At 35.2% G+C, this 26,341-nt stretch overlaps 1 protein-coding gene across 1 annotated transcript in view; it reads right to left on the bottom strand.

Annotated features, from left to right (window-relative positions):
- The window catches only part of LOC104663459 (ubiquitin carboxyl-terminal hydrolase 47), an 84,479-nt gene that overhangs the window by 44,588 nt on the left and 13,550 nt on the right, over nt 1–26,341 (bottom strand). The window contains exons 4-8 of the mRNA XM_030918400.1: nt 20,740–20,878; nt 15,284–15,380; nt 10,402–10,547; nt 9,910–9,989; nt 7,679–7,828 (exon numbers count right to left, since the gene is read on the bottom strand). Coding sequence (XP_030774260.1) covers nt 7,679–7,828; nt 9,910–9,989; nt 10,402–10,547; nt 15,284–15,380; nt 20,740–20,878 — 612 coding nt within the window. The remainder of the gene's footprint in view (nt 1–7,678; nt 7,829–9,909; nt 9,990–10,401; nt 10,548–15,283; nt 15,381–20,739; nt 20,879–26,341) is intronic.

Here is a 26,341-nt window from a genome sequence, read left to right as displayed (position 1 = left end):
TACATAGATAATCATGTCACCTAAAAATACAGACAATTTTATTTCTTCCTTTAGTAGTGTTTTTCTTTTCCTTTTTTTTTTTTTTTTTTTTTTTGACAGAGTCTCACTCTGTCTAGTAGTGCTTTTCATTTCCTCTTCTTACCTTACTGTGTTGGCTAGGACTTCTAGGACTGTGCTGAAAAGGAGTGATAGGAGCAGACATCCTTGCCTAGACAAGCTTGCCATTCCCTAGGAAGAAAGCAGTCTCTCACCATGAAGTATGATGTTAGCTATAGATATTTTAGATATGTTTTTTAATCAAGTTGAGGAAATTTTCCTCTATTCCTAGTAATCTGAGTTATTATAAGTGAATTTTGAATTTTATTAAGCGCCTTTTCTAAATCGATATGATCATATGAATTTTCTTTTTTTGCCTGTTAATATGGAAGATTACACTCATTGATTTTTAAAATATTGACTAGTCTTGAATCCTGGAAATCAACCCCACTTAGTCACAATGTATAACTCTTTTTATAAATTGCTTAATTCCATTTCCTAATATTTTGGAAAGAACTTTCCCAACTATACATATGAGGGACACTGATTTTTTTAAAGAACTATCTTGGTTTAATATCAGGTAAGAATAGTATCACACGACTATGGGTTTCCTCCTCTTTTTTCTTTTTTTTGAAAAGAAATTGTATAGACCTGGTGTTCACTGTTCTTCGAATGTTGATACAAGTATCCAGTGAAACATTCCAGACACTGAGATTTCCTTTTCAAGAAGTTTTAAATTGAAAATGTAATTACCTTAACAGTTACAGGGCTATTCAAATTATCTAATTCCTATTGAGTTCTTTTCAAAGAATTGGTTTGTTTTATCTAAGTTGTCAAATTTACGTGTGCAGAGTTGTTTGTTGTGATCCCTTTGGTATCTGCAAGATCTATAGTTATATCCTTTTCACTCCTGATACTGGAAATTTTTGTTTTCCCTTTTTCTCTGTCAGTCTTGCTATTTGTCAATTTTATTGTCTTTTCAAAGAGCCAGCCCTTTGTTTTGTTGACTTCCTCTACTGTTTTCCCATTTTCAATGTTACCCGATTTCTCTGCTTTTCTTCATTATGTCCTTCCTTCTGCTTGCTTTGGGTTTCTTTTGCTCTTCTTTTTTCAGGTTAGGTGGAAGCTGAGATTACTGATTTGGCCCTTTTCCTGTCTTTTAGTATAAGCATTTAATACTGTAAGTTTCCCTCTCGGTATTGCTTTAGTTGTGCTTCAAAAAAATTTGGTTATGTTTTAATTTTCATTAAGTTCAAAATATTTTTAAAATTTCCCTTGAGACTTCCTCTTTGGCCCATGGATCATTCAGAAGCGTTATTTTCCAAGTGTTTCGTGATTTTCCTGTCCGCTAACCTGATTCCACTGTTGTTGAAAAAAATTGCACATTCCATGATTTTAAATTTTTTGAGGTCTTATAGTACAGAGTATATGGTCTATCCTTGTATATATTTAATGGACACTTGAAAAGGATGTGTATTCTGCTGCTGTTGGGTGAAGCACTTTAGCAATGTACATTAGATCTGTTGGTTGATGGTGTTGCTGAGTTCTACATCTTTGCTATTTCTGTCTAGTTGTTCTACCTATCAGTTAGTAAGACAGGGAGGCATACTGAAGTCTGCAACTGTAATTGTAGATTTGTCTTTCTCCTTTTAGTTTTGACAGTTTTTCCTTCATGTATTTTGGCAGCTGTGTTATTTTCTGCATACACATTTAGGATTGTTGTCTTCTTGGTTGTTTGACACTTTTATTACAATATAATACCCCTCTCTGTCTCTGGTAATTTTCTTTGTTCTAAAGTCTTCTTTATCTGACACTAACATGGCCATTCCTGATTTCTTCTGGCTTACTTTGTTTGGGGTTTGCTCAGCTTCTCAGATCTGTAAGTTTATGCCTTTTGCTACATTTGGAACATGTTCATCCATTATTTCTTTGTACCTGTCTTCTTTTTCCTTTTTAATCTCCTTCCAGGACTTTAATGACACAAGTGTTATACCTTTTGCTCTCCTCCCAGTATTCCACGACACAGTGTTAAATCTTTTGTCCCATAAGTCCTTGAGGGTATATATTTTTTTCAGTCTATCCTCTCTCTGCTGTTTAGATTGGGTAATATCTATCATTCTATCTTCAAGTTCACAGATTCGATCTACTGTCTCTTTCATTCAGCTGTTCAGCCTATCCACTGGGTTTTTAATTTTGCTTATTGCAGTTTTCAGTCTCAAAATTTCATTTCTTTATATCTCTAATTGATTCTCTACAATTTTCTACGTTCCCATTGTTTTCAGTGTGCTTAGGATTGCTCACTGAAGTGTTTCTATGATGGCTGCTTTAAAATACTTATCAAATAATCCTAACATCTTTGTCACTTCAGTGTTCATGCCTACTGGTTTTCTTTTTTAACTCAAACTGAGATTTGTGATTTTTTAATTGAAACCTGGACATTTGAGGTGTTATGAGATTCTGGACCATATTTAAACCTTCTAGTTTAAATGCTTCCTTTGACACTGTACCATCTGGGGAAAGGGCTCTGCCATATTAGTGCTAGATGGCATTAGAAGTCCAGGTTTCCCACTTAGCCTATGTGGACATCTGAATGGAGGAAGTTCCTTGTTAGTGCTGGGTAGGGAAAGGAATTCTGGCTGTTCAGTAGGCCTCTGCTGATACAACCTTGGCTGTAAGGGGCAGGAGTATCTCAGTACTACACCCCAACACTGACAAAAACAGGAGGGGCTCGTCTCCTTACCCCTGGGAGGTGGTGAAGGAACAGAGAATCTAGGCTCCCCATTCAGCACTGGCAGGCACAAGTTGATGTAAGGCCATCTTTTTCTGTGGTGTTTGGTTAGAGCACAGCAGTTATGGTCTAAAAGTTTTCTGGCTTGCTAGGCTGTCTTTTTCCTGGTCCTTCAGTTAAAAAGAACAGGGTTTTTCAGTCTGTGCCCATTGTTTCCAGGCTGCCAGCTTCTTCAGTTCCAAGTCTCGGATATATTAGGCAAAAAGAAAACCCATGGAACTCACCACTATGCTATTCCTTGGGTGCTGAGGTCCCTAGTGTGTATGCCTTCTCTCCACCTTTCAGTCTTCTTAAGTTTTTTTTTATATATAATGCTCAAGGTTTTCAGCTGTTTTAGTGGGAGGAATAGGGATTGCCTCATCTTCCTGAAAGCAGAAGTCCCCACTTTTTAAACTTGTTCCCACTATGTGCAACCATACACATTCCTGGAAAAATGAGGGGAGAGTCTGTGGAAGAGATTTTTCTTTATCTGATGCTTACATATTTGGACAAATCTGGACCACTCCTTCACCCAAATGAGTTCTGTGGCTGAGTCAGCCATGTAAGAATGTCCAAACCACCTGTTATGTCAGGGTAGGACTTATAATATAAACTTGTGTAAACAGTTGAAATGCTTTTGATTTCATAAATACTTACTAATTTAACAATTTTCCATTCAAAACTTTAAAACAATCATTAAACTATGTTTACTTAGGGAACAAGTCTTTTATATAATCTTATTTCTCCAAAGGCACTATATGAAATTAATCAGCTAAACCCTGATCAAACTTTTGAACACATTTTTTGTCATAATAAACAGGTATTTAAATGTATGTAATGAGTAACAGAATAAAAGTATCCTAAAAGAAAATGTCCTAGAACAGTGTCTGCCATAGAGTAGGTACTAAATAAATGTTGTATGACAAAATATACCAATAAAAAGACAAGTGTCTAAAATTTTCCTGTTAAATAAAAAAGCACTTCCCTAGATAATGTCAAACATGAGGCTACATCGTTTTCCTTTAATTTATAAATTATGCTTTCATAATTAACAAACAAAAAGTTAATATATCTAATTTCTATGTATTACTAGAATGTACTTAGAACTATCTCCTTATTTAATACATTCTCACATGGGGTTGGCAATAATCACAAAGTTACTTTGATCTAGTCAGTGAACATAGAAGGTTCTAACTGTCTAATAAGTCATTAAGAACAAAATTATTTAAGGATTACTACAAGTAATTCTTCAGCTGATATTTTCAGGATTAATAAAAAATATGTAAAACAAAAGAAAATTGTAACACATATTTTAGTATTCTCACTCCCTCTCAACATCCCAAGGACACAAATATAAACAAAGTAGTGATATTCTTAAATCACCTTAATCTAATGTAGAGCTTCCCATATTATGTTCCTCAGAATCCTAATGTCTCTTGAGATATTAACAGATGTCCCACAGAGAAAGAAAATGCTAGGTTAAACACATTTAAACATACTTCTCAACTACAGGAATCACTGGGGCATTTACAATATAATATGCACTGTGGTATTTCCAAAGAGGATTATTGTTATAGTTTCCCAAATCTGTTTAATCAAGGACACTTTCCCCAAAATATTTACTAAATCCTTTTACAGACTAGTATTCAACAGAACTCAATCTGAGATATACAGAATGGCAGAATAGCCTTTCGATATTGATTCCCTACTTGGGTGAGTAAAATGAAGATCAGAAATCTAACAAATATCAGTTATAATAACTAAAAATCTATTGAATAAAGAAAATATTATAAAAAAGGCTTTTTTTGGCCTCCCTACTTTACCAGAGCTTATTTTTAAAACGGCAGAAGTCTCCCAGCACTCATTATAAATATAATCTGTTATCATACTAAAAAAGTCCCATAAAAATTGATTGTGGATATTATAATAAATTAGATGAGTGCTAATTTCAGTCCTATTTTAATCCTCCCTATTATTTGCAAGTTAATTTATCTGACCATAAAGATAAAACAACTCCAGAAATTGGACATTTTAGATGAAGGTTTAAAAAAGAAAATCCCTGGCTGGGTGTGGTAGCTCACGCCTGAAATCCCAGCACTTTGAGAGGCTGAGACGGGAGGATTGCTAGAGACCAGGAGTTTGAGATCAGCCTGGTCAACACAGCAAGACTCCATCTCTAAAAAATAAAACAAATATTTAATCAATTTTTAAAAAGAGAGAGAGGAAAAAAAGAAAAACCCTTCAATTTTTAAAAGACCTCACTCTCAATTATCTGAAATTAAACCCATAATATTGTGGCACACTAAATGAAACATACAATAAACAGAATATATAACCATCAATGTGTATGTGTGTGTGCACACGCACGTGCTAATGTATATGTCTACATCTATTTTTTTTTTTTTTTTGAGATGGTGTCTTGCTCAGTCACCCAGGCTGGAGTGCAGTGGCGCAATCTTGGCTCCCTGCAGCGTCTGCCTCCTGGGTTCAAGCAATTCTCCTGTCTCAGCCTCCTGAGTAGCTGGGAATACAGGCATGCACCAACATGCCCGGCTAATTTTTAGTAGAGATGAGGTTTCACCATGTTTGTCAGGCTTGTCTCGAACTCCTGTCCTCAAGTGATCTGCCCGCCTCGGCTATCTAAAGTGCTGGGATTACAGGTGTGAGCCACTGTGCCCAGCCTACATCTATATCTAATATATTAAATAAGGCAAAAATACCAGTCCACTAAAAAAGGTAGAATAATAATTTTAAGAGTCCAGTTAAAATTCAGGCCAATTTTATATAATCTGAATGAATGATTTTTATGATACCTCTTTTAACTAGATTTTTGCAATCCATAATTCCAATTCTTTTTAAAACATATACAGTTCACAAAACACAAAATGGCAAGCAGTGACAATTTTAGATGCTGTATGATGATATTTGTGGACTAAAAAGAGTTAGACTATAGATTTGAATTCAGAAAATAAGGAGAAATCACTTACCTCTAACTAAAGTTCTCCGAAGGTAGTATCCTCCTTAGAACCCCTATCTTGGGTAGTTTCACCTGCTGTAATTTCCCTCAAGAGATTCCAGCAAAGTCTAGAAAGTTTTAAGTTCTCTTCCGCAAGCCCTATTAGCGCATGTGTGTTATAGACCTGCTCACATACTGCTTCATAGCTGCAACTTCCAATTCCCACTGAACCACCACCACTACTACCACCTATGTATCATCAGTGGAGGATACTACCTTTGGAGAATTCCATTTAGAAATGTGATACTGTTCACATCCCCAGAAGTATCCTCCAAATCACTCCATTACTTTGTCTATTAATGTACTTAAGAGAGTGGTGGCAAATCAGCAGGTGAATATATAATGACATAAAGATTTAGCTAAGCAATTATATTCGGTGAATACTCAAATTAATATGTTAAAAACTAACCTAAATGTATATATGGAAAATTTTTCATAAAAATACTTTAATAAATAAGGTAGAAAAAATAGTCCATATCACTTGGGACTACCGAATATTTCCCTAGTATATTTTGTCAGAAAAATGCGAGTATTTAAAAATTAGTGGAAATCAGTCATTGAAAGACAAATGTTTATTTTTCAATGGTTTTTTCAGTATATCATTTCTACTTTGAACTGCCAAATTAAAGTAAAATAAGGCTTAAAAAATAAAAACCAAAACTAGCCACCCAAATCAAAGCTCATTTAACACACCTAGATGGCCATTTAAAAAGGTAGTACTAAACATCTAAAAAAATTTTTAAATATACTCAGGAAGCTGACTATGAAAAACAGTAGCGGAAAGGAGACTTGATCTTACACTACCCAGAAAAGGTCTTTTACTTAGATGTTTGCTTTGGATCCGCATTGACTGATTCCATAATTTATTGCTGGTTATTTCCTAACAGCCACATAAAGGTAGGAGAAAAAATCAAAAGGAATCAATCATCCTAGAGGCCAGAGGACTAAACCATATTTTTAGCACTATCTGAGAAGTATAGAAAAGCTTTTAAAAAACTGATTTTTAGCTACAAGCCACCATCAGTTTAGTAACAACATAAATAAGACCAAAACATAAAACATAATGAAATTCTACTTCTTAAAGATATCTTGTTTAGCTTTGAAAGCTTCCCCTGGTACATGGTAGGTTCAAATAAATGTTTTTGAGCACTTTAATTTTAAATATCAACTTAAGTCTTTCCAAGATTTTCCTGTCGTATAAGTAAATACACATACGTACAGATAAAATACAATTAAAAAATTATTAAAAAGCAATTAAGAAATGGATGACAAGCACAATGAGAAAATCTCAGCTAATCCCCAGTTAGATACTCAGTATGTGAATAATTAAGGTGATTACAGTTTTGATTCTTCAAATTATCTGTGCTACTACTACAGTGTATGCTTTTAAAACTAAATATTTAGAGTAGGGATGCTTCTTTTAAAAATACGGACTGTTTGTCATAAAAACCAGAGGTGCTTTTTCCAATTTTAGAAGTGTGTGGACCAAAACAATCCCCCCAAAACAAAAAAGTACTTTCCAATGCAAAAGGTGGTCATAATAACAGCATTTATAACATAGACTGTTTAGAGGTGAAAAAAAAGATAAAAGTGAAATCATCTAATCACCTCTCCAAAAGAATAAAACACTGAACCATGAGGCAGTACATTTGCATTCACTTTCTCTCTTATAATACATGCACTATTAGGACTCACTGAAGGGTCAAAAATCTTCTAGATCTTGCTAATTTAAATGCAGGAATGACTAACAACCCAAGAAGGTGTATCTAGGATGATACTTACCTTACAAGAGATTATACCACTGTGCTATTATGTATTCTGTGTAAGGATACACAAGCAGTCAGGTGAAAGGTACACACCACACTAGCAAATGCTTGGCTGGACCCATAAGGTCGGATGACCAACGGAATATCAAGATATGTGTCGATTCGCCAACCCTCATAACCACATTCCAGACATCTCACGTAGTCCTTCAGCTTGCCTTGATATAGTTCATTTATAAGATCAGCCTAAAAATAAAATATTTACATTTTTAAGTGTTCCTTAAAAGTAATCTTTAAAACATGTAACAATCTACACTTTTTAGAATGGTTTACAAAAGGATATTGATATTTACAGCTAAAATCTTAGAAAACATTAATATTTATCTATAATTATTATTATATATTTAATATTTAAATTTATCTAAAATTTTATAGAAAAAATTAAAAAAACACAAATCACCTAAAAAAATCAATAAAATTAGATTAACACTAACTTGAGTCAGTGTGCAAATATTAACGATTTCAATACTCATCACGAGAAAACCTATTAATGTAAGTTTTGATGAAATTAGTTACCAATTTACTATACCATTAAGCCTCAAATTATCTTTACATTAAGATGAGAGTAAATCCTAACCTATCACTTTAGGCATGTTAATAATTATACAGTTAAACAATTGGTTGAGTTTTTATAACTTACATATGTCTATCACCACTTCTCACAATAATATATTCTGATGTATAAATCATATCCTCTAGCTCAAGATGCAAATCAAACCTTTTAGCTTTCAGTAATATACACAGAACAATTTTATGGAGAAATATTACACAACAATCTTTTAAAAATGTATGGAAATTCAAAAAAAATCTTAAAATCCATCTCTCTCAAAATATCCTCACCTAAAAGAATGGATCTCTCACCTAGTCCCCAAACTTAGTTAACTAGGGCTTTTCTGACTCAAAGGCAGCAGGTAACTCCCTAAGTAACAACCAAAGAGTCTTGTACCAAAGAGTCTTGTTCCAAAACTTAGGAACTCAGTAGGAATGCCCCAACTGATCTTAACGGAAGTGTTGACCCACAGAAAGGGATGTAACAAGGAAGAAGGGCAACTTCAGACCTATGAAAAAGAAACAGCCCCCAATACCATCTACATAGTTACTAAAACACAGCCCCATAAGACTATGGAGAGAAACTAGATCATTAAATGAACTTAAATTTTTTCGTTATCTCCTAAGTAAGAATAGGCATGAGGATAAGTGTACTACATTTTGCCTCTTTCATAAATTTACATTTCTTCAAACAAATAGGATTTATAAGCCTTTAAAGTGGATTGACCATCACTGTCTACACTAATACCACTTATTTAATGAAGCCTTCTTCATTCATCAGCATCAGTCATATGTGACTGTCTTCTTCACCTAGGCCAGCCTTTTGAAGTGGTTCAAACCAGTGTTTTTCAAATACTGAATAGCAAATCACCATAAGAAAGTAATTTATACTGCAACCTAGTGCATGCAACTTTAACAAGAGCTTCATAAAATAATACTTACTCTAATGTGATGTTCTCTTATGTTCTATTCTATTCCATTTTTTGAAAATACTGTTGTAGGTCTAATAAACTGATTTTATAAGCCGTGAATAGATTGTAATCTACATTTTGAAAAACTCTGGTCCAAGCCATCACAGTAGTTCCAATCAGATATCAGACCCTTCTAGCTACCTTATATACTCCTCCCCTTTTATCCCTGTGACCTTCTTTTAGTATACCCAGCATAAATCCTCCCATGTACTGAGCCCCATCCCATTCAGCCTTACTCCTCATCCTAATATCTAATGTTCTTTCCACTCCTAACCTGCTCCTCTTTCCATTACATAGGAATAGGGTCATATTAATGAGGATCCTAAATGTCAAATACATAAGACTATACTTCCATTGGTCAAAATAAAAGTAATGCTTCATGACTAGTGTTACAGACTACAGGACATATAATTTACCTAATTATCTGAAAATGCTGTTCAAAAATCATCCCCAAAACACATATATACAGCTTTTAAATGTATAATTTTCAGAGCTAAAAGACATCTCCCAGGTTATACAGCCCAATTTCCTTAAAGATGAGAAAACTGAAGTCTAGGGTGGTTTAATGATGGAATTTATAATTCAGTTAATGGCTAATGAGAGCTCAGTACTTTCAATTCCCCATTGGGTACTTTAACCAGGAGACTAATCCCCAAGTTCCAAAACATTCCAATGGAATAAAAGTCATTTAAGGTAATGAGTGATTTATTAGGAAACAGTCCCCTGGATTTGAGAGATGTAAATTACCTGTTCTGTTTGCTTCCATTTCTGTTCCAAAGCATCAAACATGACTCTGCATAGTTCTTGTACATCATGCTGCTGCCAAGCTATTTTAAGATAAAATTCAATTAGAAATAGCAATCAACTTAATGTAATGAAACAATCTGTTGTTTAAAAGCAAATAGGCAGAAATATTGAAAAGTCTACTTTAAATAATGCCAAATTTAAAAAAGAACACAAGAATATATATGACAGTCACGAAAAGGCATTCATACACCAGAAAATAAAGAGATTGCAGCATTCTACAAATAGTATATACTTTATGATGCTACAATATTCATCATGTTTGTTATTTTTCATTGTAGAGTTACGAAATGTGTTAGAAAATCTAGGACAACAAACTTGCAATGAAAGGTTTCAGATAAAGGTAATTAAGTTATGTGTAATGTGTTTGTAATATTATTGTCTCTTAGAATTGTCTGAATATTAGAACACTTATCATTACAAGAGAATTAGTACCCTCACTACTATCCCATCCAAAGCTCCTTGTAACATCTGTGGTTTCAATTGCTCTCTTTTTGCTGGTTTGTAACAAAACAAAAAGCCTTTGAAGTTGGTATGGAATACTTGTCACTGGATCTTCTTCAGATTCTTCAAATTCCCACCTATTAAAACAAAATGTTAATAAATTATAAAATAATTTTATTATTTAGAAGTATAATTAATATCAAAATCATAATAATGTAAGATTTTAATCCTGGAAGCTATACAGTTTGAATGCTAATTGAAATGAATAATATCTAATGAAACATTAGTGTTTCCCTAATTCATAAATTCAGAAGAACTTTTGATTTTAATAAGAAAAGGCGTAATAAGGCAAAAGTTCTCAAGAAAAAAAGGCAAAGCTCATTTAAGTGTGGCACCTGAATCTGACCATAACCTCTGTCCTAATTATTAATTCACAAAAATACAGGAAACAGAAGAATACTATTACATGAGATACTACAATATACAACCATCAAAACCCGAACTGGAAAACTATAGGATAGATGACATCAGTTTTCTTTCTATTTTTTGCAGGGAATAAATTGCAAGGATGAAAAAAGATAAAAGAGGATTATAAACAAATTAAACAGATTAAGAATTTTATTAATCAATTGCAATATACAGCTCATATGGATCCTGATTTAAACAAACTGTTAAACGAGGCAATCAGGGAAATCATAGCCCTGACCTGAGATGTAATTTACAGATGATATGATGGAGGTGTGCTTCCAAATAATCAAGTTGGAGGGTATAGACAAAAACGATTGATTATGAGTTGATATTAATAATATTCAAAGCTGAATGACTGGTGAAGAGGGAGTCATTACACTATTTGTCTTTTTTTTTGAGAAGGAGTCTCGTTCTGTCGCCCAGGCTGGAGTGCAGTGGGACAATCTTGGCTCACTGCAATCTCTACCTCCTGGGTTTAAGCAATTCTCCTGTCTCAGTCTCCCGAGTAGCTGGGATTATACACATGCACCATGACGCCTGGCTAATTTTTGTATTTTTAGTAGAGACTGGGTTTCACCATGTTGGCCAGGCTAGTCTCAAATTCCTGACCTCAAGAGATCCACCCACCTCCGCCTCCCAAACTGCTAGGATTACAAGTGTGAACCACGCACTCAGCCTACTTCCCTTTTATTGAATGTTTAAAATTTTCTGTAATAAAAAGATTTTAAAAGGAAATACAAGAGAGTAAACTAAATAATAATTCAGGTAAGATTTTCACCCTCACAAACTTATGATAAACAGCAGTCTAGCCCTAGCTACAGCTACTGTCTCAATAACAAGTGAATTCCCAACTGAAGAACTTAAGATCTCATGGAAAGAAATAAGATTGAGGTACTAAAGTTGGTAATGTACCCACAAAAGTCTTTAAAATAATTCTATATTCATAATATACATCTAAGACAAAATATTAAGTGACAACAATATTAAAGTTATTTTATATCTTAAGTTAGCAGTAAGATTGCTGTTTTCCCACTTTTTAGTTTCAAAAGGAGGTCTGAGTTTTAATTTTTCCCTGTCACACTTTACAGACATACTAAAAGGCTTTTTTTTTTTCTTTTGGGTATGGCTTTCTATTAGAGTGTTCAATATTTTTCTTACTTTAGGAATGAGAAGTCACAGCTCTGTTCTCATCTTCCGTTTTTGACACACTGGCACTCCCTTCTGCCTCACAGAAGTGAATGAAGTACATTTCACCTTTTTCTTCTTAAGCTTTCCCTGCAAACACCTCTATTCAATACCTGACTTCTGCTTTAATCCTCCGCTCTTCTATTCTCAATCCCCAGCTCCCTTTTTTCTGGTTATCTTCAATAGCAGGTACTTATAACTGGCATTATGAGATCAAAAATTCTCTTGGTAACTGTGAGAAAACATTGGTTAAAAGAGAAAATGCTCAAATTTCTTGTGTAGGAAATTCACTAATAGGGAGGAATTACTGTAATAAGACTGAATTCTCACCTGTCCTTTAGTCCTGGTACAAATACCTAAAAAGGTTTTAAATCTTGCTGGTACTTGCCGTTACTTTAGTCACCTAAGTTAGAAACTTTGGTGCATGTGTGATTCTTTCCTTTCCTTTACTCCTAAGTATAATTTGTTACTAAGCCATGTTAGTTTTCAATCTCAAATATAACCACTGCCACTATCATCATTCTGACTCTAATATATCCATGCCTGGTTTAATGACAGATTGATTCCTCCAGGGTTCTCTGTCTTTCAGATCAATCCTGCACACTGCACTATATAAATTTCCCTAAAACAATGTATTTAACACATCACATACATGACTCCAAATCAAGTGGCAGGTTATCTATTGGCCTTCTTCACAAAAAGTAAAGAAAATAAACAAAACCCTATCCTTTTACGTTAGCGCTACTCTCTGGATAGTTTATCCTTTTATGCTAGCGCTACTCTCTGGATAGTTTATCCTTTTATGCTAGCGCTACTCTCTGGATAGTCAATTCTTTTACGCTAGCACTACTCTCTAGTCTATCCTTTTACACTAGCACTACTCTCTAGTCTATCCTTTTACGCTAGTGCTACTCTGTGGCTAGTCTATTCTTTTACAGTAGCGCTGCTCTGTGGATAGTTTATCCTTTTACACTAGCACTACTCTGTGGATAGTTCAATGAGGTTCTTAGTTCTACATTAAGAAACATCATGAGTGCTCTCAGGCTTTGTTTCCCTACCTGCTATAAACTTCATTCTATTCTCACAATCTCAAGGCCTTCCTTTCTGTTTGACCTCATGTCTGGCTCCCACTTCCTTACTCACTGGGATTGTCACAATGGATTTCTAGTTTCTTTTGTTTTTCGAAGACCTTCACACTTCTGGCTTCTTATGCCTTGTATGCTCTTACCATAAACCTTTAGAGGGCTTGTTCCTGTGAAGTTCCTGGAATGTCCTCAGGGAGGCCCTTACTGTCTACTACCTGAAGCTGTGACCCTCCCCTTCTCTTCTCCTGACAATTACTCCTTCCACATTATTCTGCTTTATTTTCTACCTACCATATATGATTCTGTGAAATGAGCTTATATGTAGTTTTATATAAGCTCTAAATGAGGTACTTTGTCTTACTCATCACTCTAATCCTTATACCTAAAAAGAATGCCTGGCGTTACTGTGTAGTAAGTGTCCAATGCATGTTAGATGATGAATAACCCTGGCTATGCTCTTAATTTCCCCTACAGTGCTGTAAATTTACAGTCTACTTTCCAAGTATTAAAACAGATGGTTAAACAAGTGTCCATGATCCCCGTTCCTATGCATACTCTCCAAAACAGGCCTATTGTCTAGCTATCTGGTCTGTGCTAGTTTTGAGAGCAGGCTCTGAACTCTATCTATTAACTTCATCCTCCAGTACTCTGACAAAACTCTGGTGATGATCTCCTGGACCCCCCTGCAACACACTGTGCTTGTTGGCGTCAGCTAGTGTATAGGCAGAATAGAGTAGTGAATCCTGGCATCTACTAGGTGCAACTTCTAGCAGTGTGCTTTCAGGCAAAGCTATTTCTATGTGCCTTCAGTTACCTTCTTTATAAAATGCTGACAGTAATAGCATAAAATTCATACAGTTACTATGAGAATTAAGTGAGTCTATATATAAAGTGCTCAGAACACTACCTGATACAAACAATAACTAACACTCAGGTAGCTCTTACTATTATTTACTTTCACTTTTGACAAGCCTCCTATCTGCACAGTGTATTCTCTTTCTTCTCAACCTGGCCAAACTATACCTAGCTTCAAGACCTACCTGAAGCTTACTTTCTTCTCCAAGTTTCACCAACCTTTCTTCTCTTTAAGCTCTAATGGTATTTGGCTGTCTTTAAATGTTATTTAAACCATTTCAAACATACACATATTGCTATTGTAGAAAGATTTATAAATTACTCAAGAACAAAGATCTTATATCTAATTCCCTCTCTATCCACCAAGTGCCTAGCATTTAAACACTACAGGGTGATACATGCATACGGAATGACAAATACATCAACTTTTACAAGTTAAGTTCAGATGACAAGCTGATAGATGAATTTAATGGTGATATAATGTTGTCTGAGTAATACAATCAGCAATATTAAAAGTTCCAAAAATAACCTATATACATATTTACAGTAATTTAAAGATGTTACTGGAAAGTAACACAAAAAAAGGGAAAAAAATCAGTTTACTCATACTTAAAAGTATCCTTAAAAACTAAAAAATTATGTGTTTATCTTAAAGAAAATATACAAAGCAAAGGTGTGTTAAATGTGTCATAATAGGATATTCATAAAAATAAATGTCTGACTTCAGGGTTTACTTAAATATAGACTTCCTCCATAGAGCATTTTAAACCATCTGATGTATATGGAGTCTTTTAGAAACACACACACACATGCACATGCACACACAGGCACATGCACACACAGGCACATGACACAAGCTGTAAATATTGTATTTTAATTAGAAACAAAACTTGCAAGTTAAAAAAAAAAAACCTCTGGATTCTTAAATTGATAGGTGGAAGGAGAGTATGGATTTATATATTCAAATTATCTCAAAAGTAGTTATTTATTTCTTCATAAAGGGTGTTAAGGCTACGAGAGAGGGAAGCTTTTTACCCTATATGTAAATCTTATCAATTTTATCCTTTTGCTCTCTATATACTTCTGATTCTCTCTCTGCACACATTTTCCATATACCTGTTTTTCACAAGATCTTTGTTACTATGTAAGGAAAGAAGTTACATCTTATGGTGTGAGAAATGCCCCAAATTTTAAAATAACTGCAAGAAGATAAATTTTGTTAAAGGCAATATTTTCATTCTTAAATCAATTTTACTTACAAAATTTTTCAGAATACTCACTTATATAATGCATTCCTAAATTCAGGAGTCATAAAAAGTGTTTGCAAAAGGCTATTCAAATAGCAAGTCATTGCTTGGTTTACTAGTCCCACATATCCTTTAAAGAGAAAATACAAATATACATTAATCAGTATTTACATTAAAAATAACAAAAACATAGTAAGAATTTAATTCATAGTAAAGATTCAGAGGTTAAAGTTACTACTCATTTGGAAATTATTTCAATTTGTTCAATAGCACCTAAGAAAAGATCCCTTTTCTAATATGTGCTCTAAGTAGGCTTTGTTTTGCAGAAAATGTCAGGATACCTTGTTATAGATATGTCCAGAGATACACATGGAGATTGTATGACATTAAATAACATTTCAAGGGTAATATGTTTAGTAAAGTATGTGTTACTGGCATAGACATAATCTTTTTCCCCCAAATCTAAAAGTTTAAGCATATTAAACTTTTAAACATATTAAAACTAGATTATAATGGAAAAGTATAAACATATTACTTTAAATAGCATCACACACATCCAATGTAGAAAGACTACACAGAACCAGTTATCCCTGTCATTAAGTCCTATAAACCAATTTCTGTAAGAATGAATAACATACAAGATAAATTCACTACATGCAAACTCACAAAAGCTGAGACTCTAAGTAATGCAGAGTGACTTCATCTGTTTCCACAAGCCTGTCAATGAAATTCTATAGATCAGCATGCTGTGCAAAGGGTAATATGGATCCCACACCATCTGTGCTTGTATGATTCCAAGAAAAGACCAAGTATGGTAGCTATCTGCTTTTAACTTTGTACTAAGGTTCAAACTTTTATTTTTTTCATCTTTATTTTAAGAACCGTGTATGCATGGGTGGTTTATATCTTAATCTACATCACTGTATTATTTTAAAATGCTTCTATTCCAGACTACTCCCCACTTGAGTTGTTCTCATAGGATCCTATATTTAATCCGTATTAGAGCCTTTATCTCACTGTTTTGTAATGACCTGTTTGCTTATATGTCTTCCCCATCAGACTGTGAAAGCAGGGGTTGAATCTGATTTCTCTCTCTCCTATTACTTAGCACAGTAGCAGATGCACATGAGGAGGCAATGTGTATGACTTACAAGTAACCCAAGTTTGTATGGTATCTAACCTGATTATTAATAATAAAAAACATTATTTCATTAGTTCATACAAACAGATCCTTTCCCACAAACAACAGCACTTTGGCCAGGAGACCAGGTTGTTCTGTATCTTTTTCTGAGCTGAGGCTGCCCTGGGATTTCCCTTCTTCTCCGTCCTCCTTCTCCCAATTCCCCAACAGTCTGGGGTAGAACCAATCTACTTGGAGCCTTACAAGGTAAATGAGTACTATTATCATCCTTTGTGTACATACACATCAATCATGTATCACTTGTTTGTGACCTTGTTTCCCTTTACTGGGCTTAAAAAAATGTTTCGGGGGTAGGCTTGAGAAGAGAAGAAGAGAGTAATGGCAATTAATTTTTGCCATAGCTCTTTATTTTACCATTAGCTATAAAAATCACATATAACTCTATGATCTTTTGTACTTGATTTGGCACCATATTTAAACAGAATGAACACTGTGTCACATAAATGTACTATTTTCCAAAAGTATAAAGATTTTGGCGACACTATTAAAAGTGCTAATGAATTAACAGAAATCTTTCTCATTAGGCATTGTCTAAATCAACAAACTTCAAATGGCAGCTATTAACAAGTGGATTCTACATCTGAAATAGTTATGAATCAATATCTTTAGTATAAGTCAGTAAGCAAGAAGAATATAAGAACATATACCATCCAGTAGAGGGCACATGCAAAAAGAAATCCTAAACAGAACCAACCACTAGGAAAGGAGAAATCAAATAGGCCCAGTGAAGTAGAATCAAATAGGCCAACTCTTGAAGTAGATAAAAAGGTTGTTAAAGAAACTGGCCAAAGACAGGTATCATGGATTTAGTTTCTAATCACTTGTAAGTTCACATTAGCCTTCCATCTTCTCCTTATTTCTCTCCCACCCACCATCTCCTATCAATAGTGGCTACCAGTGGGACGTGGTAGGAAAGAGACAGGAAAGAGTATGTTGAATACCCAAACCCATTGCTTTACTGAAAAATGTGTTTCTAGAGCCCCAAGTTAAAATCATGAGAGCACTGTCTAATAAGAACATTTCACACGTGGTGCCAAAATTTATAACAATTTCTTAAGGAAAATGCAAACTCAGTACTTTGACAAAATAATTTTATCTGATAAAATAATTTCTGAACACAACCCCTGATAAAATAATTTCTGAATATAACCCCTTTGGGAGCTTATAGAGTAACTCAGAAAGGCAGGACCTCTAGAACACTGCAGGAAAATCTACAGGCAGGGAAAGGGAGTGAAGCAGAGGTGTGTGAGGAACAGTAAATGTGAGCAAAGACTATGATTACATGGCAATATATAGCAAAGACTTCTAAAAATATTTTTTAAAGTAAACTTCAACTTACTAATATAATTTCTGGAAATTTTTATCTTTAGGAAATAATCAGAGATGAAAACAAAAATGTATGTATAAGAATGTTCATAATAGTATCAGTAATATTAATAACTATAGTTTAAATATCTAAACCTATACAATGAAACTATTTTTCAGCCATTTAAAGCCCCATATTAAAATACTATTTAATAACATTAAAAATTACTCCTCATATAGTATTAAGTGAAAAACACTGATCAAAAATCTACTCAGGATTCTCCATTTTCTGAAAAGTACACATATAGAGGAAAGATAAGATAAAAATATGCAACGTTGCTAGAAGTGATGCTAGTAATACTGTAAATTATTTTCACGTTTTTATTTTATAGTAAGACAATGACATGTATTATATTTGTATAATCAAAGAAAGAGCGTTTTTAAAAAGCATGTCTTAGTCTCAAGGAATTCACAGGCCTCAGAGAGCCACAGGAAGTTGAAGTTAGTACACAGCACAAAGTAGGAGTTCTGTAAATACTTGGTGCAAAAATGACTGAATCAACTGTCAGAAGACAAGGCAAATATCGCAAGAATCTTGATTTGTTAAATCTGGAACTCTCTCACAGTGTTTCAGTTATCTCAGAATAATCTAGGGTGCTTATTTAAAACAAAATGCAGTTTCTTCCAGGCTACTACAGAGCAGCTGTATCAGCATTTTGGGAAGTAATGCCTTGGAACCTACATTTTTTCTTTTTTATTTTTTTGAGACGGAGTCTTGCTCTGTTGCCCAGGCTGGAGTGCAGTGGCACAATTTCAGATCACTGCAACCACCTCGTGGGTTCAAATGATTCTCCTGCCCCAGTCTCCCGAGTAGCTGGGATTACAGGCACCTGCTACCATGGCCAGCTAATTTTTGTATTTTTAGTAGACACAGGGTTTTACCATGTTAGCCAGGCTGGTCTCAAACCCCAACCTCAGGTGATCTGCCCGCCTCGGCCTCCCAAAATGCTGGGATTACAACAGTGAGCCACTGTGCCCGGCCGGAATCTGCATTTTTAACAAGTATCCCCAAAATTAATTTTTAAAGAAATTAAAATCTGAGAATCACTACTCTAGATAGTGTGATGGGAAACAGTTTTATTACCTCCTATTATCTGAAATCAAAGATAATTTTGTATTCTTTTTTATTGTGGTTGTTTGCTACAAAAAGTTCTACTGATAGAAAGGATCCTAAATACCAAACATAATCAGGTGTTACTATTATTTCCAGAACAAATAAACCACTAAAGCTGCACAATAACTAGATATGAGGAAATTATTCTAAATTCTAAAATACAGTAAATGAAAGATTACAGATGACATTAAAACAAAATCTGGAGTTGGGCACCATGGCTTTTACCTGTAATACTAGCTACCTGGGAGGCTGAGGCAGGAAGATCACCTCAAGACTAGCCTGAGCAACATAGTGAGAGCTCATCTCTACAAAAATTTAAAAGACAGGCATTGTGGTGCACACCTGTAGTACTAAGCTACTTGGGAGGCTGGGGTGGGAGGATCGTTTGAGCCTAGGAGTTCAAGGCTGCAGTGAGCTATGATCTTACCATTGCACTCCAGCCTGGGTGACAAAACAAGACCCTATCTCTATAACATAATAAAATTAAAAATAAGAAATCTGCAATGTAACACTATAGTGTTCTTTTTACACTGATATTTGTAATGTAATATTTAAAATCACCTCTGTTTTGAAGTTCTAAGAGTAAAGTTTCTGAAGCCATACTTAGCATGAAACACCATTAATGAGATATGCAATCAAAGGCTTCTCTGAACCCCAGTTTCCATTTCCTTCAACATAAAACATACTATTATTTTATGCATACTATCTGTTGCAAAGATTTGTTTTAAGATGAAATAATATGTAAATTTATCAAGATTTATTCATTAAGCAATTACAGAATCTTATATGTAAATAAACCTTTGCATAAAAAAGCTATTTTACTTGCTCAATACAGTGAAAAAATTGAAAAATGTAGGCTTAATCATATTCAGGAAAAAACAGAAATTTCAAAATGACATGATTCATTTCAAGCACATGATTAAACTAAAAGATAACACAACAGAACCATAAAATAAGCATGGCCCATGTGCTTCAAAATGGAAGTACTGTTAAAAGTAGACAACACAGACTTTCCTTTCTGGAGGAAGTCTACTTTAAAAATTTAAGAGTATAGTCAAAATAGAAAATTATTAAAAAGAAGTGCTGAACTTTTTTTCTTTTTTCTTTTTTATTTGAGACAGGGTCTCAATCAATCACCCGAGTACAGTGGCGTCATCATGGCTCACTGCAATCTAGACCTCCCGGGCTCAAGCAATCCTCCCACCTAAGCCTCCTGAGGAGCTGGGACTACAAGCAACAGCGACCATGCCCCACTAATTTTTTTATTTTGATTTTTGTACAGATGATGTCTGGCTAGGTTGCCCAGGCTGGTTTCCAACTCCCAGGCTCAAGCAATCCTTCTGCCTTGGCCTCCTAAAGTGCTGGGATTATAGGTGTGAGCCACTGTGCCCAGGACACCTATAATCTCAGTTACTTAGGGGACTGAGGTGGGAGGACTGATTGACTCCAGGAGTTCAAGGACTGCAGTGAGCCATTATCATGCTTCTGTGCTCCAGGCTGGGCAACAGAGTAAGACTGTCTCAAAAAAAAAAAAAGAAAAGAAAAAAGAAAAGTCTTCCTTCAAAACATAATATTCGATAATATTTATATTATTATTAAATAGTTGCAGCAGCAATATAGTAGAAACAACAATGGGTTGAAGGAAAAGTAAACCACATACTTTTCCTAACTTTGTGGCTGCTAGCTAGTACTCCTGCTCTAGGTCTCAGTTTTCTTATCCATAAAATAAGAGGATTAGGCTTGAAATTGCTAAGATTACTTTGGAGCTAATGCCCTATGATTTTATGAAAATACAACAACAAATCTTACCAGTTTCTGATTTATTCAAAATAGATGAGTAGGAGTAGCTTTGGCTGACATAATCACTGGTAGAACCCACAGAACCTTCTCTTGGAAGCGGACCTATAAACCTGTCATGAACACTGTCTTCCCCAGCACTGGAATCCTCCTAAAATGCAACATATTCAAATAGTTAGTAAATAGCAAATCTTGCTGAAACAATAGCACTCACCATTTCCTGTAGGAAGGTTTGAATGATGCCTGATACAAAACAATTTGGAAAGTTGCTCATGTCCCCTTCCAAAGTGTTACTTTCTAAATTTTCTTTCAAATTTTCTGTTTACATGACAGAAGATTTTTGGTACTAATAAGTCAAAAGTACCATTGTACTCCTTGATGACACTATCAGTCATTTTTATATCATCCTTGCCAGGTAGGCCTAGCACACAGGGGACACACAATTATTGTTGGATGAGATGGATAGCTTCCTACTGTCTCCAACAAGAAACTTCATTTTAATAAGGAAGATGCTGAAAAGGATTAAGGGACATAAAAATGGCACAAGCAATTGGGACAGAATTGAAGAATTCTTATGCATTTAAAAACATGAATCCCTGTGTTGTGAATCCAGAGTTCCCTAATTTAATAGTTATTTTAGATTTCAATGTCACTCGGACTAATCAAAATCTTCTCATGATGTCATAAAAATAAATGATGCAATTAATGAAGATCAGAGAGCATATTCTGTTACCGCTTCAGTACAGATGGACTGTGTTTAATTACTGTCTAGTGTCCAGACAGGCATTGTTATTCACAATAAACTTCTAAATGAAAAGCATCAAACAGAACAATCTTTCCTGAGCAAAGTGTCATTAAACAGAAGGATTCTGAAAAAGTCCATAAAGCCTTAGATTTCTCAGCCTGTAAAAGAGTGAGGTAAATCAGAACAGGTTTTCTTAATCTTTTTTTGGCATTTTAATTTTTTAAATTCTTATTTTTTTCAACTTTTAAGTTCAGGTGTACCTGCGCAGGATGTGCAGGTTTGTTACACAGGTAATGTGTGCCATGGTGGTTTGCTGCACAGATCATGCCATCACCTAGGTATTAAGTCCAGTATCCCTTAGCTATTCTTCCTGATGCTCTCCCTCCCTCTCCAGTGTGTGTTGTTCCCTCCCTGTGTTCACGTGTTCTCATCATTCAGCTCCCACTTACAAGTGAGAACATGTAGTGTTTGGTTTTCTGTTCCTGTGTTAGTTTCCTGAGAATAATGACTTCCAACTCCATCCATCTCCCTGCAAAGGACATGATCTCGTTAGTTGTTATGGCTGCACAGTATTCTGTGGTGTAAATGTACCACATTTTCTTTATGCAGTCTATCATTGATGGGCATTTAGGTTGATTCCATGTCTTTACTATTGTGAATAGTGCTGTAGTGAACATATGCATGCATGTATCTTTATAACAGAATGATTTCTACTCCTTTGCCTATATACCCAGTAATGGGATTGCAGGGTCAAAGGGTATTTCTGCCTCTAGGTCTTTGAGGAATGACCACATTATCTTCCACAATGATTGAACTAATTTACTCTCCCACCAATAGTTTAAAAGCATTCCTTTTTCTCCACAACCTCGCCAGCATCTTTTGTTTTTTGACTTTTTAATAACTGCCATTCTGACAGGCGTGGGATGGTATCTCATTGTGGTTTTGATTTGCATTTCTCTAATGATCAGTAATGTTAAGCTTTTTTTCCATGTTTGTTGGCTGCATGTGTATCTTCTTTTGAGAAATGTCTGTTCATGCCCTTTGCCTACTTTTTAATGGGTCTGTTTTTTTCATGTAAATTTATTTAAGCTCCTTGTAGATTCTGGATATTAGACCTTTGTCAGATGGATAGATTGTAAAAATTTTCTCCCATTCTGTAGGCTGGCTGGTCATTCTGAGGATAGTTTCTTTTGCTGTGTGGAAGCCCTTTCGTTTAATTAGATCCATTTGTCAATTTTCGCTTTTGGGGCAATTGCTTTTGGGGTTTTCATCATGAAATATGTGCCCATACCTGTGTCCTATATAATATTGCCTAGATTTTCTTCCAGGGTTGTGTATAGTTTTGGGTTTTACATTCAAGTCTTTAATCTGTCTTAATTTTTGTTTGTGGTGTAAGGAAGGGGTCCAGTTTCAATTTTCTGCATATGGTAGCCAGTTCTCCCAGCACCATTTATTAAATAGAGAATCCTTTCCTCACTGCTTTTGTCTGGTTTGTTGAATATCATCAGACAGTTGTAGATACGTGGGCTTATTTCTGAGTTCTCTATTCTGTTCCACTGGTCTATGTATCTGTTCTTTTACCAGTAGTATGTTGTTTTGGTTACTGCAGATTTGCAGTATAGTTTGAAGTTGGGTAGCATGATGCCTTCAGCTTTGTTCTTTTTGTTTAGGATTGTGTTGGCTATTCAGGCTCTTTTTTGGTTCCATATGAATCTTAAAATAGATTTTTCTAATTATCTGAAGAATGTCAATGGTAGTTTAATGGGAATAGCACTGAATCTATAAATTACTTTGTGTAGTATGGCCATTAACAAGATATTGATTCTTCTTATCCATAAGCATGGAATGTTTTTCCATTTGTCTATGTCTTCTCTGATTTATCTGAGCAGTGGTTTATAGTTCTCCTTGAAGGTGTCCTTCACTTTCCTTGTTAGCTGTATTCCTAGGTATTTTCTTTCTGTAGCAATTGTGAATGGGAGTTCATTAGTGATTTGGCTCTCTGCTTGCCTATTGTTGGTATACAGGAACGCTAGCAATTTCTGCCACTGAATTTGTATCCTGAGACTTTGCTGAAGTTGCTTACCAGCTTAAGCTGATTTTATGAAAATACATCATAAGACGATGGGGTTTGCTAGATATAGGATCACGTCATCTGCAAACAAAGATAATAATCTGACTTCTCTTCCTATGTGAATATCTTCTATTTCTTTTTCTTGCCTGATTGTCTGGGTCAGAACTTCCAATACTATGTTAAATAGGAGTAGTAAAAGAGGGCATCCTCGTCTTGTGCCAGTTTTCAAGGGGAATGCTTCCAGCTTTTGCCCATTCAGGATTATATTGGCTGTGGGTCTGTCATATATGATTCTTGTTATTTTGAGGTATGTTCCTTCAATTCCTAGTTTACTGAGAGTTTTTAACATGAAGGGATAATGAATTCTATTGAAGGCCTTTTCTGCATCTTTTGAGATAATCATGTGTTTTTTGTCTTTAGTTCTGTTTATGTGATGAATCGCATGTATTGATTTGCACATGTTGAACCAACCTTGCATCCTGGGAATGAAGCCAACTTGATCATGTGGACAAGCTTTTTGATGTGCTGCTGAATTCAGTTTGCTAGTATTTCGTTAAGGATTTTTGCATCGATGTTCATCAGGGATACTGGTCTTAAGTTTTCTTTTTTTGTTGTATCTCTGCCAGGTTTGGGTATCAGGATGAGGCTGGTCTCATACAAAGAGTTAGGGAGGAGTTCTTCCTTTTCAATATTTTGGAATAGTTTCAGTAGAAATGGTACCAGCTCTTCTTTGTACCTCTGGTAGAATTCAACTGTAAATCTGTTTGGTCCTGGGCTTGATTGGTAGGCCATTTATTACTGCTTCATTTTCAGAATTTGTAATTGGTCTATTTAGAGACTCAATTTCTTCCTAGTTCAGTCTTGGGAGGGTATATGTGTCCAGGAATTTATCCATATTTTCTACTTTATGTGCATAGAGATGTTTATAGTATATTCTCTGATGGTTGTTTGTGTTTCTGTGGGGGTCAGTGGTGATATCACCCTTATCATTTCTGATTGTGTTTATTTGATTATTCTCTCTTTTCTTATTAGTCTAGCTAGCAGTTTATCTATTTTATTAATTTTTTCAAAAAACCAACTCCTGGATTTGTTGATTTTTGAAAGGTTTTTTGTGTCTCTATCTATCTCCTTCACTTCTGCGCTGATGTTGGTTTTTTCTTCTCTTCTGCTAGCTTTGGGGTTTGCTCTCGGTTCTCTAGTTCTTTTAGTTGTAGTGTTAGGTTGTTAACTTGACATCTTCCTAGCTTTTTGATGTGGGCGTTTAGTGCTATAAATTTCTTTCTTAACCCTGCTTTAGCTGCATCCCAGATATTCTGGTATGTTGTCTCTTGGTTCTCACTAGTTTCAAAGAACTTCTTGATTTCTGCCTTAATGTCATTATTTACTCAAGAGTGATTCGGGAGCAGGTTGTTCAATTTTGTAGTCATGTGATTTTGAGTGAATTTCCTTTTTTTTTTTTTTTTTTTGAGACGGAGTCTCGCTCTGTCGCCCAGGCTGGAGTGCAGTGGCGCGATCTGGACTCACTGCAAGCTCCGCCTCCCGGGACTACAGGCGCCCGCCACCCCACCACTTTGCCCGGCTAGTTTTTTGTATTTTTTTTAGTAGGGATGGGGTTTCACCGTGTTAGCCAAGATGGTCTCGATCTCCTGACCTCACGATCTGCCCATCTCGGCCTCCCAAAGTGCTGGGATTATACGGCTTCAGCCACCACGCCCAGCCTTGAGTGAATTTCTTAATCTTGAGTTCTAGTTTGATTGTGCTGTGGTCTGAGAGACAGTCTGTTGCAATTGCTGAGGAGTGTTTTACTTCTGATTATGTAATCAGTTTTAGAGTAACTGCTATGTGGTGATGAGAAGAATGTATATTCTGTTGTTCTAGGGTAGAGAGTTCTGTAGATATCTATCAGGTCCACTTGATCCAGAGCTGAGTTAGGTACTGAATATCTTTGTTAATTTTCTGTTTCAATGATCCGTCTAACAATGTCTTTCAATAATCTGTTTAATTTCAATGATCTGTCAGTGGGGTGTTAAAGTCTCCCACTGCTATTGTGTGGCAGTGTTAAGTCTCTTTGTTGGTCTCTAAGAACTTGCTTTATGAATCTGGATGCTCCTGTATTGGGTGCATACATATTTAGGACTAGTTAGCTCTTCCTGTTGGATTGAACTCTTTACTATTATGTAATGCCCTTCTTCGTCTTTTTTGATCATTGTTGGTGTAAACCCTGTTTTGTCAGAAACTAGGATTGCAACTCCTGCTTTTTTCTGTTTTCCATTAGCTTGGTAAATTTTCCTCCATCCCTTTATTTTGAGCCTGTGTGTCTTTGCACATGAGATGGGTCTCTTGAGGACAGCATACTGATGAGTCTTGACTCTATTCAGCTTACCATTCTGTGCCTTTTAATTAAGGCATTTAGACCATTTACATTTAAGGTTATAATGTTATGTACAAATTTGATCCTGTCATCATGATGCTAGCTGGTTATTTTCCCAGCCTGTTTATATGGTTGCTTAATAGTGTCACTGGTCTGTGTACTTCATTTTTGTAGTGGCTGGTAATGGTTTTTCCTTCCCATATTTAGTGCTTTCTTCAGGAGCTCTTGCAAGGCAGGCCTGATGGTGATGAATTCTCTCAGCACTTGCTTGTCTGAAAAGGATCTTATTTCTCCTTTGCTCATGAAGCTTAGTTTGGCCAGATATGAAATTCTGGGTTGGAAATTCCTTTAAGAATATTGAATATTGGTCCCTAATCTCTTCTGGCTTGTAGGGTTTCCACTGAGAGGTCTACTGTTTGCCTGTTTG

This window comes from Rhinopithecus roxellana, chromosome 15 (assembly GCF_007565055.1).
Source record: "Rhinopithecus roxellana isolate Shanxi Qingling chromosome 15, ASM756505v1, whole genome shotgun sequence".
NCBI lineage: Eukaryota > Metazoa > Chordata > Mammalia > Primates > Cercopithecidae > Rhinopithecus > Rhinopithecus roxellana.
The sequence above is the reverse complement of the archived record's forward strand: the minus strand, read 5'-3'. Positions and strand labels throughout refer to the sequence as shown.